Here is a 17,590-nt window from a genome sequence, read left to right as displayed (position 1 = left end):
GCCGCGGTTCGTCATTTTTGGCGATCCGGGTCGCTAGCGAACCACGTTTGGGATCGTGCGACCCCGGATCGCGGATCGGAGGGCAGTTGGCGAATCCGGTAACTATGTGTGTGTCACATTCACAAGCCATATATGGGATTCTGATGGTTTAATAAAATTCGTCCTTTTTCAAAAAAAGAGAAAAAGTTGGAGATGTGTGAAGTTTTTGCCAGGGGAAAGGAATTTTGCTTGCAAACAATGGGAAATTTGATGTAGAAATTTATTATGATACTGATTGGTTCGTTTTAAGATGATAGGCAGTCTATATTAGCATATGACACACTGGCTCGAAGTAACTTTATCATGTGAAAGAGCAAGAAGCAATCTGTTCTCACTAGATTTAGATGTTGGATATAGGGTAATGACACGTGTTATGTGTGATTTGGTGCTGGTTTGAACACTTTTTCGGTGTTAGGGGTTGTAATTAAGTTCTTTATTGTGATAATCTGGTTAGATTTCCCTTATCCTTTAACCGGTCTTCCATGGCATAACATATATATGGAGTTAAATGTTCACTTTCTTCAAGAGTTGGCAGAGGTAGTGGTTTGTACTCCTTATGTGCATTTTGATGGGCGTCTAGCACTCGTCAAGTTTGTCTTAATGGGATTCTCAGCAAGCTGGTGTTAAATATCTTTGGCCCTTTGGGGAGTGTTGACAGAGTTAGATGTTTTGTTATCAGCAATATATGGTTTTTGTTAGGGTAGTTTCCTATATTAAGAAATTGTGAATTGTGGTCGCACTTCAATAAATTGTTCGAAGTTTAATAGATAAAAAAATTGTCCGAAATTACCGAAATTTCGGCATAATAATGAAATTTGTTTTTTATACCGAATTTCAGCTGAAATTTCGGTTTCGGCTATGTCCGAAACCGAAACCGAAATTTTAAACCTTGACTACATCACCATGATCTCTCGGGTTTAGTGGAGCAATTGATGCAATCTTAAAGAGTTTGCTCCAAAAAAGCGTTGTAATGCTGGTGAGGGATTTTCCTGTTCATTGATCAATTGACTAACATGTAACTGAATGGTTTCTCAATTATGTCGATTCTATAACCTGCTTAATATGTTTCCTTGTGGCAACTACCATCATGGTATTGGAGGGCTTTTCTAGTAGGGGTGCAACTCGGGTCTGGTTGAGGCCAACCTGACCCGACCCGAGGAACCCTTTTTTCCAACCCGAACCTGACCCGATTTCCAACCCGACGAGATTCAACCTGACCCGACCTAAGTTCAATCCGACCCAACCTGAATTTTTAAGATTACAAAAAAAAAAAAAAAAAAAAAATCATAAAAAATGTCAGGTTGAACTCGGGTCGGGTTGCCTAAAACCTCAACCCAAACCCGACGCGACCCGAACTCGACCCGAACTCAACCTGACCCAACCCGGCTTTTTTTCGGGTTGAACCCGACCCGAGTTGCACTCCTATTTTCTAGTACCAATGTGTTAATTTTGTTAGGATCCGAAGTGGAAGTTTGTACTTGGGCAAGCATATATCTGCTTCAAAAATCATGATTTTTTTCTCTATTGCTTTATTATGAACTACATATGCAGTCCAAAACTTTTACTGTTTGAACTTTGAAAGCATCTCCAATGGCATCTTGAACTTCATTGGCGGGCAATAGTAATTTTGGTGAAGTTGTCTCTTTCTGCTATCTATAAATATGCTACATATGCCTTCTAATCTAAAGAAAAGCCTTTTGGAAGTAAAATTAAACAGCTATATGTAGTGAGTGCTTGCTGTAGTATTCTCTTGCCCCATGGGCCCCCCTCTGTTACCTCCTATCTGTAAGAGCTTTACTAAACTTGGACTTTGTCTACCCTTTCTTGCAGAATCGATTGCTTGCAATGAATTATATAAATGAGGGCAGTGATGATAAACTTTTTGAGGCTCACAGGTATCAATAACTCCCTACCTCCTCTAATTATAATTTCTTATGGCTTCAATGGCCTGTTAAGGTTCACTTTCCTTCCTACTTACCTGCCGTTGATGTCCACTATTTAGTTTCTTGTGACATGATTGGCAGAATGTCAGCATGTAGACCCCTATTTCTTTATTGAAGGGTTGATGTTTAGGTAGCATATAATATTAAGAAATTATCTCATCTTTATCACTAAAAAGGTTTGCACCTCCTTCCTGAAAGACTGATGGTAGGTTAAAAAGGTTTACATGCTTACATTGAAGTCAGAAGACAATGATCTCAAAGCACCATCCTTTGAACAACAGCCTCAATTTCATTGGTGTACCCTTCTACATCTACAATGCGCCTATTTGCATGTAATATAATAGAAATAAATGAAGTTTTACATTGATCATTGTCTTCTTATTCCAATGTAGGGGTTTTGTTCTTCATAATCTGGATTATCAGATCTGCCAGTTTCGGACTGAAACAATTGGCAACTAGTTTTGGACTGAAACAACCAGCAGTTGTCTCACAAGAAATAACTGCTGTCTTAACGCACCCTTTTGCTCTACCTCAAAACAGTAAACTGATTGACTAGATATAAACCCTTATGATCTTTCATGTTCTAATTCATGATATATATACATAATAATGCATATATAATCATTCAAATATAGGGATTTGCTAGCGTCCATCGCAGAAGGCTTTTTGCGGATGGTCTGTTGCATCTGACAGCAGCCACCTCGTGAATGAAGACAAAATCTGCTGAAAATTGAGCCTCTGTGGCTGCTGTCAAATGCACCAGACCATCCGTGAAATGCCTTCTGCGATGGACGCTAGCAAATCCCTCAAATACACACACACACACATACATATATCTATATATGATACTGATATTCACACTACCTTGTTTTGGTCATCTTATATAGCCTGCTATGCTCAGGGGACCAGATCAACTCATCGACATAATCGATCAGAGAGATGTAAGGGCACTAACATTAGTTGACATCAACAAAAATTTCGTTGATGGCCTAAGGGACATGCCTTCACGAAGGAGCTGGCTGGTAGCTCAATGAGCATCCATTCCCCCATTCTAGTCAGCAATTGTGGCCTTAGTATTAACGGCACGAGCATAGACGTTCGGGGATGATGTTGCTAGAGGATCTCCACAATCCAACCAAAAGAAAGTTTCGGATGCCCTAGTATCGATGGCACAGACAAAGAGGCTTGAGGATGATGATGCTAGAGGATCACTACAACATCAATCCCACCATAGTTGTCATAAATGCCTTGGAGGTTGGGAAACACATTTTCCCGGAAACGCGTTTTGAAAATGTTTCCGAAGCATGAAAAAAAATGGGGGAAAAGTTTTCGAAACACATGGGAAACTTATGGGAATCGCATGGGAAGCATATGGGAAACTTATGTGAAACATGTGTGAAATGCATGAGAAAAGTATGAGAAGTGTGGAAAATGTATGTGAAACACATGGCAAACATATATAAAATGTGCGTGAAACTTACAGGCAACGTTTTGCTGATATTACTCCAAAAAATTGTGAATTACTTGTTAAAAAGGAAAACAATAGTGTATATAGTAGTAAAGTTAAAAATAAGTAAAAAATTTTGCAAAAAATTAAATATGGAAAGGACATACTCAAATCATGTCTCTAATTTAAAGAAAAGTATAAGAAATTATAAATGCATTTATTTATGCGTAAAAGCTAGTAGAAATTTGAAATTAACGAATTCCAAATCTACACACACAAAATGGAAATGGACAAAACTAGTGAAAATAAAAATAAAAATAAAAATAGGGTAATAAGATAAAAATAACTAAAATAAAAATAAAAACACAGTGTTGATTTCTCACATATTTCTCTGGTGTTTCTATTGTGTTTTATGGGTTTCCCTTTATTTTTTGCATCGTTTCTGAAACATTTCTATCATGGTTTCTTCAAAGTTTTTCAATACGTTTCTCATGCGATTTGCTATCGCCTCCCCATTTTTTATTTTCCCTCCATTTTCCCTGTGTTTACTGCTTCTATTTCACATTTCACTTCCTGAATTTGCTTTCTAACCTAGTGACTATGAAGCCAACAAAACAAAAAGAAAGTGCCTGACCTATTTCCCACACAAATGGAAGATTTGGTCATTTTATTGATTTTTTATCGATTTGGATTCAAGTAGTGAAAAAGAAGTTACATCAGTTCTTAATCAGGTGTATATAAAGGAAGTTGCATTACCCATTCCCCAAACCTACAATCCAACCAAAAGAATGTGCCTCGCCCATTCCCCGTGCAAAAGGGAAAGTGGTTCCTTTATTGATCTTCTATCGATTTGGATTCATGTAGCAAAAAGAAGTTACATCAGTTCTTAGTCAAGTGTATCTAAGGGAGGTTTTTAATGTGCGCGATGATATCTTCGTAGCCATTTTGTGGATTTGGTTTTTCAATGGTGGGTAATTTCAACCCCATTTGGAAGTTCATTGATGATGAAACCGAGGGTGGTGATTTGGGGTTCATGACATTTGAAATGGCAGCCATGTGGGATTACCATTTCCCTAGGTAGAAGACATACATGAACCTAGTCTTCCAATGTAGGGTTGGTGTGTACATGAAGCTCTTCCAATGCAGGGTTGGTGTTGAAGGGTTCATTGTCAACACTGAGGATTTGGAGATAATTGATGCGAAGGCAGTGGCCAGTGGAAGTGTACAAACAACAAAGACCTGAACTCAGAAGTGGTTTCTTTTCAAGAGGGGGCGATGATGTAATTCTAGTTGGCCAACAGGCTCTACCAGAAATTACACCCATCATATGGCATTGCCCATGAAGGCTCACAGACAGAAAAAAAAAGGGACTCACAGTGTTACTGTTTGTTTTCCGAGGAATTTGCAAAACCTTAGGGGCCGTTTGGATACACAGATTTTAGAATCTTGGATTTCCTCAAAAAGGAGACTGTTCGTTGTTTTCTGATTTTCTCGCCCTTCTTTCCGTCGAGCGAGGGAGTAGGAGATCGTCCCATGTTTTTAGGTTTTAGAAATCTCAGGATGGGGGAGAGATTTCTAAAACCTGGATTTCTTACTTAAAATCCAGGATAATGGATTTTAAAATCCAGAATTTTACATTGCTTTCAAACTAAAACCTGGATTCTAAAATCCAAGTATCCAAAAAGTCCCTTAACGTTTTAAATTTTTCGAGGTTTGTCATATTTTCGGGGATTTCTTAGATGACTCCCGGTGAGAGTCTAAGTAAGGGTTGATTTGAGAAAATAGTAGGATTATTTTTAGGACTTCTCCGTGAAATTTGGTTTCAACCGGGTTTTATGATAGACCAAGAGCGAAGAAGCAGGATTCTTCTCTGGGAGTGGGGAACCTCGATTCCCCGGTTCTCAATTCCGAAACGGGAATACTCTCGAATCCCCAAAAACTGAGAATCCCGGTTCGGATTCGTCGGAAACCTGATTCCCACATCTCGGAATCGCGGTTTATGATTCCCCGGAAATGCGATTCCCACTTTTGGGAACCGCGGTTTAATGTTATGTGAAACGCGATTTCCCGGTGATTTTCCGGAGATTCCTTGGCGATTCACAACTCCCCAACAATTCCTCGGCGACTCTCCGGCGACTTCACGCTTCCCGCTTCCTACCATTCCGGGAGCCTTCGATTCCCGCTTTTGATTCGCGCTCTGGCAACCTTGATCAAGAGTAAATTGGAGTTAGTAGAAGGTCTCTGTGTCTAAGTTTGTTTTTGAGTGATCTATTTATACATAATGTATGGGGGTTGAATTTCATCAAGATATATTGAATATATTTTCGTATTTTTCCTCACTTTACTGTTTGCTTGAAGTTCCTCTAGTTCTAGTATTTTCTATTGCACAAATAGTTTGTATCAGATACTGTTCTTACCATTTTTGTCTTTGCTGTATCACATTTGCATACTGATTTTGTATCTTTTTATTTCAAAAATCACGAAATGGAAGAAATTATAAAAAAAGCGACATGGATGCGAAATTCCCAAGTAATAATCTTCTTGTATTTATATACACAGCATGTAATAATGTTTTAGTATTTACATACACAGTAGGGTATTTATTCTTTTATGCTTAATGGAAAACAAAAGACAAAGATCTCGTTGGTGGACGAAACCTACAATTGGCCCCTACTAATCGATGTGGCAGACAGTTTGTATCTGCAACACCCTCTCTTCAAGGCACAACTAGTAAGCTTGTTTGGAGAGGAATCGGTGTGCATATTCAAAGTTATTTGATTTTTGTGGTAGTGACACATTTTTTCTCTCTTGTAGATTCCTATGGGTTTTCCGAGCCATTTTATTTTAGTTGTTGCTGCTGCTAACACCATTTATTCTGTCTCTGCTATTGATTTGGCTACATTTTAATGGCTTTGAAAATTGAAATTACTATTTTGTAACTTAAGCTTACAAAAAAGACATAATGGGGTGTTCTCTTTGAAACTATTTAATATTTCTCTTAATGTGGTCGGTGTATTTTAGCCTTTAAGAAATTTTCAAGGGTCTTTCCGTATTTGTTATAATCTGAAGAAGTCGACCCTAAATTTCTTGGCACAAAGACATTTTAGTGATTCTCTTACACTAAATGATGCCCTAGTGTAATATTATTGAAAGCCATTGGTTGCTTTGTGTTGTCATTTCTCAAAAAGATGATTATCTCTATCAGTTGGTTCACCATCATAATTGCTGTTCTGAATTAGGTGTTTCTCTGAAAATCAGAACAGCAAGATAGGGAGGTTGGTGCTGGTGCTATCCAAATGACCACCATGGCTCTAGTAGATGTAGTTTAATCTTTAATGGATTTGTTTTCTTCAAAACTTTATCCGAGTGTAGATCTAAAAGATATATTATTACTTAGTGTATAATCCAAGCTCTTGGAAGAATCATTGTTTTCCAAAAAGGATGAGGTCATAAGCCTTTTTGGATGCATTCATCATTGTAATTTGTGAAAATGATATATTCATTAAATATGACCGTCTAAAGACTCTAAACTGATCATTCAAAATAAAAAACCCTTTGTATGCTCATTTCAAAAAAATTAATAAACGACCATCTTAACTGGCAGCTTATGAAAGTGTTGTCACAGATACTTGTTATTCTTATACAAGTTGGATCCATTGAGGAACTTATTTTCTCCTCATATGCTTAGTTCAATGCTTCTGGCATCTGAAAGCTCCTATATTTAATGAATATATCATTTTCATCAACAAATAGAGGGTAACTGTTTGCTTCTTGGAATAACCATCTGATATAACATATTCTCTTGCAGGGAATGGGGCAGGCGTTTTATGAAACTTTATCCACAGTACACATCTTGGGAGAATCCCAAAGAGAGGGATCGGCCACTTGTTATTGGATATGTGTCTCCAGATTATTTTACCCATTCTGTATCATATTTTATAGAAGCCCCCTTGTCGTACCATGACTATGCAAATTACAAGGTTGTTGTGTACTCAGCAGTTGTTAAGGTATCAGTTATTTTGGAATTTCGGCTGCACAGCTACTTGACATACTGGTTTTTTGTTGACGATGAACTAAATGTGTTATTATTTGGATATGCATCCATATTTATACTCCCGTATGCACACTTTATGATTTTTTTTTTCAACAGTTCCTCCTTTGTTGTGTGGTACTTGTGTAAACATCATTATTATTTTGGCTCAAGTTTGTTTGTTTTTTTCGATATACCCAGAAAAGCTTTGAAAGGAATGATGTCATGACCTTTTTCATGCAGCACCTTTTTTTTCACTAAATTGTATATCTGACCTTGTAGGCAGATGCAAAAACTCACAAATTTAGAGATAGAGTTGTCAAGAAGGGTGGGATATGGAGAGATGTATATGGGATTGATGAGAAGAAGGTGGCTAGCTTGGTGAGAGAAGATAAAGTTGACATCTTGGTGGAGCTCACTGGTCACACTGCCAACAATAGGTTAGGAATGATGGCTTGCAGGCCAGCTCCAATTCAGGTATTATTTCAGGTCATGGTATTTTTATATCGCAAATTTGCATTGCAATTGTTGAAACATAATTTATGATTACCTTGTCTGTTTTGTGTATGCTATTTGCCAACTCTATGCATTATATTAATTTTGATTATTGAATTGGGATGCAACTTCTCATATTTCAAGAATTTCCAAATGCTTTTGCCTGTAGTATTTTATATTTCAGTGCAAGATAATGCAAGCTATATAACTCGAAAAACTTCTAGTATTTTAGCACTGTCGCAAGTCCCCTCTAGTATTTGAATCTCTGTCTTTTCTGTTCCTAATTATTCATCTAGTGTTTTGCAATATGAAATAACTTTCCTTATCTCTGGGCGTACAATCAAACTTTTGTTTTTGGACACTATAGTTGGCTATTTATTTACTTTCAAACTAGTAACGGCTTAAGTTTTTTAATCAAAGGGATAAAAGCTACGTATCTCCCAAAAGCAGGAATGCTCATACATCGTACAAATAAATCCCAAAATACCATACTATGCTAATTGACACCACGTTTCCAATCAGTCAGTCATGAAATTGCCTTCTCTTTGGACATATGGGATAACATTCCATTCAAACACATGTGGGAATTCCTTGAAAAGGATCTTTGCACAAACGTGATATTAATTTTTTTTGAATGGCACAAACATGATATTAATGTCATGGCACTAATTATTACTCAAATCATCTTTACCTTTTGTTTTTTATCTGCCATTGATCTTTCTAGCTTCAAACCATTAAGGTTTAACCCTATGATTTGTGGACACAGACACGAGTGTCGCATGCCAACATGAAAATAGAGCGTCAGACACGTCAAACCCCCAAAACTTGGAAATGGGGACACGCCTGAAACAAAAAGTATATATGATCATGATTTATGGACAAATATTCGTGTGCTATTTTCGACATGGATCCTAGGTGTCTGACATGGCAACCTCTTAAAATCTAGAAATGGATCAAGGCCCAAACCCTTACATACATATAAAATTATTGATTACTATCATAATTTGCAACATTATAAATACAATATTCATTTAACAAACTAATAAATCTTAGGGTTAATCAACTATAATCTAAAACAAACATGAGATAATCAAATAACAATGCATTCATCAATTCAATCTAAATTCTCTTCAGTCTCCAAAATGCAGTGAGAAAGGGAAACCTTTAGGATACAATGAATATAATATTGGAATAAGAGTGTGTTTAGGGTTTTAGGTTTAGGGGAGGGGTTATAATAGCAAATATTAGTTAAAGAATAGCTAAAAGAAGAGTTTATAATAAAAGAAGAGTAAATAACAAAAGAGGTAAACACAATATTCAATAATAAAACATAATATCACATTTGACACAATATTAAAACGCGTCTACACTCCTACATTAAGTCTGACACTTCTAACAATACATTTAAAAGTGTCGAAAGGAGTGTCGACACGTGCGGACTCGTGCGTCAGCAATAAATTCAAAGTGTCAGCTAAATCATAGGTTTAATTGTTTAACCTTATGACTATTTATGGATGGAAGTGAGTTTAAAACTAGAATGATGCATTATGGTAAACAAAGAGCTGTTAAAGCTAACTTAGAAATCACTTTGGCCAAGTCGACATACCAAGTCGGGCGGGCAAATAAAAAGAAAAGGGAAGAAGGAAAAAATAGAAAAAGGGAAAGAAGGCATGGTTACCTTCTTCTTCGTCTGCCGGTCATGCAAGTCAAGCAGAGAGATAAGAAAAGGGAGAAGAAAAGAAGAGAAAAGCAGAACAGATAGAAAAAAGGGGGACATGCTTCTTTCTTCCGCTTCCTTTGACGCAGGCTTGGGGTTGCCATTTGGGTGCTAGTTCTCTGCCGCTACCCTTTTGTCCTGCCGCTTGTTGCCACTCTTATCTTTTCTACATTTTGGTTAAGATAAAGAGATAAGAGAAGAAAGAGGGAGGAAACAAAGAAGTGAAAAGATGAAGAGGGGAAGAGAAACAAAGAAGAGATAAGAGATTTATATTTGTGTCCGCGGAATTAAGGCCCTTCCCCCTATTTTTGATATGGATGCTCCTTCCCCTCTTATTCAAAAATGATTTTTAAATATGATATCTGATTGTGCACCTATATTAAAAAAATGGAGTGGAGCCCATAGTGTCCTCACGTAATTGAATGTATTGCAAAAAATCGGTCTACATCTGTTCCGATGCTAGGCCCTGACCAAGACATAGTTTTAATTTTGGTTTTGGTTTTGGTCATCGAAACGGAAACATTTCACTTTCGGTACAAAATTTCAGCTGAAAACTTGTAAAATCACGAAAACATTTTGGTACAAAATCACTACCAAAATTCAGGTAAGATTCTTCGCCACTATTTTTTATTTTTATTTTCTTTTTCATTTTTTAGAAATATCTTAAAGGAATCTCGTTGTTCTTCTCTCTTTTATGCGTCTGGAGTTGATTTTTGTTGGGGTTCGACATTTCGACAGAAACTTTACTCCTTTTTTTTCTTATACATTAAAATTTGCATGTTTCGCATATTTCGACCAGAACATTAATGAAATACCAAAATTTCAAGCAAAATCTTGTAATTTTCCGAACCTAAGTGGATTTCGTTTTGGAGCCGAAATCGAAATATTTCGGCCATTTCGTTTCGTTTCGGACTAAATTTAAAAGCATGGACCTACATCGGGGGTTTACCGAAATCCACTACCATAGGAGGATCCTAAATCTCCGATCTGTAGAGGTTTCTAATTTTGTGCCATCCATTTTAAACCTCAGCAGATCTGTGGGTTAGGATCATCAGACGGAGATGATTTTGGGGACATAGTTTATTTAAGTCAGGGACAAAGAAATGAACGGTTGGATCATCCAATAATGTGCGCCCACTGTTTTTCTGTTCTTGCATGTTCGTGTACATTCAGACATTATATAAAAAATCTTTAAATATAACCTTAACATTTGGGTCCCACACATGGATCTTATGTATAATCCAGAATGATGAACTTGTAGGCCACCACGATTAGGATCCACTTTGTTCTAGTCGCATGCTAAACGGACATCCCACCTATTAGATTAATCCTGCAGATGGGATGTCCATTCCGTAAGGGACCAGAACCAGGTTTATCATCTCATGATGAGCTAGAAGATGAATGATATAGATTACCTCTACATGTCTGTGGGGTTCACAAACATTGAAAAATATTAACTGCTTATTTTATCGACACTCCTCATTTTTTGGGTCCTATATGTAGATTTTATGCATAATCCAGTGCGATGATCTTGTACAACATCATGGTTAGGACCCACTTGGTTCTAGTCCCAAACAAACATTCCATCCGTTAGATAAATACCTACAGAATGTAAATCGTTGATTTTCGTAGAACTTATCTTACGGATGGAATGCGAGTAGGAGAAAAATCCTGACTATACTTGAATCCCTGCTTGATCAAAACGTAAGATTAGGGTGCCACGTTCTCGGCCGTGCCACATCTAGTCGACTAGGATTGCCTTGCCCTCATTTTGACCCACATCCGCATTTTGAAACACTTCTCCCTAGTATTTTTTTGGTTCAAACGGCCTTAACAATGAAGTCGAGATTGTTATCCTAGCAATGGTGATCAATGTTTCTAAAGTTACGAGCTTTGACGACAGAAGCGGATTACAAGCTTAGGGAGTGGAACAATGCTCATCTAAGTTGTAAATTTCATTTCGTTCGCCCTTTCGTTTTGGTGACCGGAACGGAACGCTGCAGTTATTTCGGTCATTTCGTTCTGATTTCGTTCGAAACTTTTTGTTCCGTTACGACGGAGGGTTTTTTTTTAATAGTTAAAAATATGAAAAAAATAAAAATTGTTAGAAAAATCTAAGAAACAATTAAATGAACCAAATATGTAAAAGATCCAACATTTACTTAAAGGGAAATCGCTATCAACTGAAATGCCTGTGTTGACAAGGGCCTGACAAAATGAAAGGGTCGGGTCAAAATCTTAACTTTGGACATGATAGAATTTATGAATTTTTAAAATTGGAAAAATAGCCCTTTGTTTGGAAGTTAAGATTTTGCCCGACCTTTTTTTTTCAAATTTTGTACTAGAACTGGAGAGTTGACTTTTTTTCCTTTTACATTTGGATCTTGAAACCATTTTTAATACATTCAAATCGGGGGTATTCCCTTATTTACATGTAAATCGTAAGTAAATGGAAGACATTTACTTAAATGACTTTACATGTAAATACTAGGAGGATAGAAGAAGAGAAGAGAACCAAGGAAAGAAGAAAGAAAAAAAATGTTTTCCCCGGATTTCTGTCAATTTCGTCCGAAATTTCTGGTTTTGACCGAAATCCAAAATGAAACGAAAAAAGGGGTCATTTCGTTCTTGTTTTCGGACGAAGCCGAAATGTTTCTGCCATTTCGGCCGAAACGAAATGATTTTTATAACTTAGATGCTCATTGTTGCTTGTGTATTAAGGTTATTTATTTAGGGAAATGTTATCAACACTATTGTATTTTGATGATGGCACTCGTCACTTCATTAAAGTACGGTATGGCCCGCACCATAGGATGATCCAAACCGTCCATGAGATGGGCCACAGCCTAAATAGGTTGTGCCCCAAAAATCATTTCCATAGGTTGATCCTAACCCTCTGATCTGAATGTTAGAGTGTTGATCGTAACCCTCTATAGATCGAAGGGTTAGGATCAACCTAAGAAAATGATTTTTGTGGCACAACCTATTTAGGCTGTGGCCCATCTAATGGACGGTTTGGATCATCCTATGGTGCGGTTCATACCATACTTTCAATAAAGTGAGGAGTGCCACCAAGCGGTGCATCTGGAACTCTTTGGCTCCACCAAGAACAGTTGCTTTCGGATGGACTTTGGTTCACAGAAAGATAAACACCTGTGACCGCCTGAAAAAAAGACACTTCAGCCTTGCAAGCATTTGTGTTCTTTGCCACCAACATGAGGAAATGTTAGATCATTTGATGTTGCACTGTCTTTTCTTCTATCAAATTTGGATGCGAGCAATTGGCACTTTTGGAATGTGTTGGGTTTGCCCAAAGTCTATTAGCTCGCTTCTCATTTATTGGAGGGGAGGCCATTTTGGAGAGATAGGTAAACTTATCTAGGCCACCTTCCCGTATGCTATCGCATGGAACATCTGGAAGGAGCGAAATAGGTGAATCTTTGAAGATCAGAGTAGAACCTTGGGGCGTTTGGCGACTGATATTAAAGTTGAATTGATCACATGGGCTAAGAATAAAAAGAAAATACCTTATGGAGTGGGGGATTTGAAAAGGAACTGGTGGGCAATCATCTGGGTTAGAGCGATCCGAATTAAACCTAAAACTAAATGGTCGGCCCCGCCGAGTGGGTGGCTCAAATTTAATTTTGATGGAAGCTCGGTAGGAAACCCAGGCAGGGCTGGGATTGGTGGCCTAATCAGGAATGATAAACAATCGATCATTATGTCCTTCTCGGGTCTAGCAGGAATTTGTGATGCTAATGAGGCAGAAATCAAGGCTCTCCTTTTTGGACTACGATAGGCTTATGAGAACGACCTGCGATCTCTAATAGTGGAAGGGGACTCGACTAATGCAGTGGGCTGGGCTTCGGGTACTTCAAAAGGGCCCTGGCACCTTCATGATGTGATAGCGTAAGTCCTTGACCTCATAAGGGTGCTGCATCCTAGAATTGAGCACAGGAGAAGATCGGCGAATGAAGAGGTGGATGTTTTAGCCAAAGCGAGAGTTCTAAAGGAGGAAACTATAGTTTTTACATCTTTATAATCCTTTTAAGGATTGTACTTGGACTTTGATCTACTTTTGTATAATGGCGGGGACAACTTGTCCCAATAAAATGTCAATTTTCAAAAAAATAAAATAAAGTGAGGAGTGCCCTCATCAAAATACGGTAGTGCTGATAACATTTCCCTTTATTTATTATTATTTTAACTTGATCATGTGGGCTAATAAGTTGTTCACCCAACTTCCAATTTTTTCCTTAGTATTTGCTTCCTATCCTCTTGGACATTTGATTAAGAGGTAGGCTTCTTATTCTAATGTTGAGGAACTAGAGGGAACTCTTCTTGCATACAAGTTGGAAACTTTTGTAATTATTTTGTGCAAATTTATCTTTGGGAACTATATGGCAAATCGACAACCATTAACCTGCTCGTGGGTTGTTTCGGTCACTCTAGGTTGTAATCTACTTGAATGTAAATTTACACGTACTTACCTGCTCTGTAAAACGCCACTTTTAGAGTTGCACATGAACTTAGCAGGTATAATCTTGAGTTGAATCAGTCTATAAGGACCACTTTATATGCATACACACACACACACACACACACACACAGACACACACACACACACATGTATATATATATATATATATATATATATATGAGTTTTACTCTTGTTGAGGAAATGATCTGAGAAAATATGTGCATGTTTTCACCACTGTTGTTTGGAAGTAGCAATGCTTTGAGATCTGGCTTTGGTATTACGTCTTATGCTCTTAGTCAATTAAACTGTTAATTTCTAAGGTCCATTTGCTTCATATCGTCTAATACCGGGTTCGGTGTGTAGGCCACATGGATTGGATACCCAAACACAACTGGTTTGCCTACCATTGATTATAGAATCACCGATTCACTTGCAGATACGCCAGATACAACCCAAAAGTAGGTTTTGCTTTCTCTTTTGGTGCTATTTTATCATATGCTATTCTGATTATTTATCATACATTCAAGTAACTCTTAATATGCGAATAAATATTATTTGTTAATTGTATATATGTATGATAATTGTATGTTTTTTTTGGGCAGGCATGTTGAGGAATTAGTTCGGTTACCTGATTGTTTTCTTTGTTATGCACCTTCTCCCGAAGCAGGGCCTGTTACGCCAACCCCAGCCCTTTCTAACGGTTTTGTTACTTTCGGAAGTTTTAATAATCTAGCAAAGGTATTGATTTGGACAAAAATCAAACTCTCTTTTTAATTGCCATTGTTTTTTTTCTAAATCTTGGTGGAAACGGTTTGAGAATTTTGCTTGAATGATTTATTTTCCCAGATTACGCCAAAAGTCTTGCAAGTATGGGCAAAGATACTGTGTGCAGTTCCAAATTCCCGACTTGTAGTTAAGTGTAAGCCCTTCTGCTGTGATAGTGTAAGGCAAAGGTTTCTTTCTACATTGGAGCAATTGGGGCTTGAATCATTACGTGTTGATCTTCTGCCACTAATCCTTCTCAACCACGATCATATGCAAGCATACTCCCTTATGGATATCAGGTGAAATCTTGAATCATTATTGTATTGTTAGTGGGGGTAGAGTAATTGGTGGAAAATATTCTTTTATTGGACATGTATCTTTCTAGTGGTGGGTTGGATAACAGAATTTGGAATGGGATAACTAGGGGGATATTTTCCACTTGTTCCTTCTTCAGGGAGTTATTCTTGGAGGAGATGGATCCTTACCCACTATCGTGTGTTGGCTATTGGGTTGCATTGACTCCTTTATGACTATGTCTCATCCTATGCTTTGTTTTCTACGAATAGACTGCAATTATCAGAAGTGACTCCTTGAATAGTAGCTTATGAGATAGTTGTATGTCATTTGACTGATTAATTGAACCGAAGAACTGCAATTGTTATTTTGATTCTCATGCTTAGAGAATGCAGAAATTATTTTTCTTTAGTATATTGTTATTTCAAGCATGGGTCTTGTTTGGAGGATCTTCACTAATTGTTTTGTTTCTTCCATGTAGCTTGGACACATTTCCATATGCTGGAACGACTACTACATGTGAATCTTTGTACATGGGGGTTCCATGTGTTACTATGTCAGGTTCGGTACATGCCCATAATGTTGGTGTTAGTCTTCTCAGTAAAGTTGGTAAGGACTTGTCTCTTATCATTAATCTTTCAAATTATTTACCACGTGGAAGTTTTACTGACTCAGGAAACTATGTCTCTACCTGTTTGGTCTCATACAATGACAAGCATGATACATTGTTTAAAAAGAAATCAAGTACTTGAAAAACTTGCTGAGTGAAATCGGCTCAAGCACCCACAAGATGTCGAACACCGTAACTTGAAAAATGTGTTCGTACAATAACATTATGACATTGTTATTAGGAAAATGGTATTGTCACCCTCCTTTTTGGTACTCCCAGTGCCATCTCTTCATTTTGAACTTTTGTATATACGTTCGAAGTAATGAAAAAACCATGAAGGAGATAGGTGGCAAGTACTGAAACAAGTTGGTGGCATTATCAGCTTTTTTATGTTAGTTATTAGTTCATAAAATCACAACACAAAAAAATGTATATAGATGAATGTCGGACACTACAATTTTTAAGAAATGCAGGGCTTTTCTCACATATAATCTAATTTGGGTGTTCATCTCTATTTTAAAGTGTATGGCTATCTTATATCTTCAATTTCCAATCCAAAAACCCATGTCTGTTTCTAGTTTTGTGTGTGTTGAATAGTAACTTGAACTTGTCAGTACGAGTAAAGATTTATCTAGTTCTTCTTTTCCTTTCTTGATTAAGGATTTATCTAGTTCATTAGTAGAAAATGCTGTTATGCAAGCAAGGATTTAAATGTCGGTTTCGGCCACCATCGAAACCAAAAATTTTCGATTTCGACCGTAATTATGTTAAAAAAAGAAGATAATATTTCAGTTTTCATAAAATTTTCAGAAATTTCGGTGGAAATCTTTTAACTTTGGTTGAAATCTCTTTAACATTTTAGAGGAAATTTTGTAAATAAGGGTGAAAAACAAAATTTCGGTTTTCGGGGAAACTTCGCCGAAATCTTGTACTTTTCCGATTCCATGTACTTTCGGTGTCGGTCCAAACCGACACTGAAATAGTTCGGCTGAAATTTAAAACTATGGATTCAAGGTTCATCTATGTAGATGGTAAAGTTAGTTCCTGCGTTTTCTTGTGGCAATTTCAAATGTTTCATTGTATTATATGACCGCTTATCAAAATCCCCAAGTATAACTAAATCAGCTTCGAACATCTCTTTTCGCAAATACTCATGCCAATTGTTAGCTTTAATGCCTTTGAAAAAGGACCAAGTACCAATTGATGGTGATGTGATGCTTTTGAACTATGAATTGTCCGAAACTGTAGCATAATCTTATATTCTAGGGCGTATTCCGTAGAAGCGATATTCTGGCTATAGTAAGTAGGCTGGCATATTGGTACTGGCAGAATTGTTTGTGTTCGGAGTCCACTCCACGAGCCCTGAAAATTTTATAATTTGATTATAGTTGATTTTGTGAGGGCCTCTTTGGATGCTGCCAAAGTTGTTCCGTATTTGCTAATCTGATTATTTTAATTTAATCTTATTTCAAGTGGGACATTAAGGCCTCTTTGGAAAGGGATTATCTATGTCATTTCAAAAACTTTTAGGGGCATCCAAAGAGGGCCCTAAATATATTGATGCATTACCCTTAGTATTGGACTATTGGGATGGGTAGAACTCAAAACCCACAGTTCATGTAAGTTTGTCATTTGCAGTTTTGAAACCAATAAAAAAAAACTCTAAAAATGTGCTATCTGAATTTGTTGCACAGGTGTGTTGAACACTCAAATTATGTTCAAGGAATCAGAACTAGTTGAGATCTCCTTACACTGCTTTTCTTGAATCTC

General features: G+C 37.2%; 1 protein-coding gene across 1 annotated transcript in view; it reads left to right on the top strand.

The window, feature by feature from the left end:
- SPY (Tetratricopeptide repeat (TPR)-like superfamily protein) overlaps positions 1-17,590 on the top strand; it is a 30,312-nt gene that overhangs the window by 11,117 nt on the left and 1,605 nt on the right. Inside the window, exons 11-17 of the mRNA XM_077379585.1 lie at positions 1,870-1,934; positions 7,238-7,436; positions 7,742-7,936; positions 14,515-14,609; positions 14,754-14,889; positions 14,998-15,215; positions 15,692-15,819. Coding sequence (XP_077235700.1) covers positions 1,870-1,934; positions 7,238-7,436; positions 7,742-7,936; positions 14,515-14,609; positions 14,754-14,889; positions 14,998-15,215; positions 15,692-15,819 — 1,036 coding nt within the window. The remainder of the gene's footprint in view (positions 1-1,869; positions 1,935-7,237; positions 7,437-7,741; positions 7,937-14,514; positions 14,610-14,753; positions 14,890-14,997; positions 15,216-15,691; positions 15,820-17,590) is intronic.

This window comes from Tasmannia lanceolata, unplaced genomic scaffold, assembly GCF_043159265.1.
Source record: "Tasmannia lanceolata isolate RefF3 unplaced genomic scaffold, GAP_Taslan_0.1 ptg000005l, whole genome shotgun sequence".
NCBI lineage: Eukaryota > Viridiplantae > Streptophyta > Magnoliopsida > Canellales > Winteraceae > Tasmannia > Tasmannia lanceolata.
Note: the sequence above shows the minus strand (reverse complement) of the source record. Positions and strands in the feature narration are given on the sequence as shown.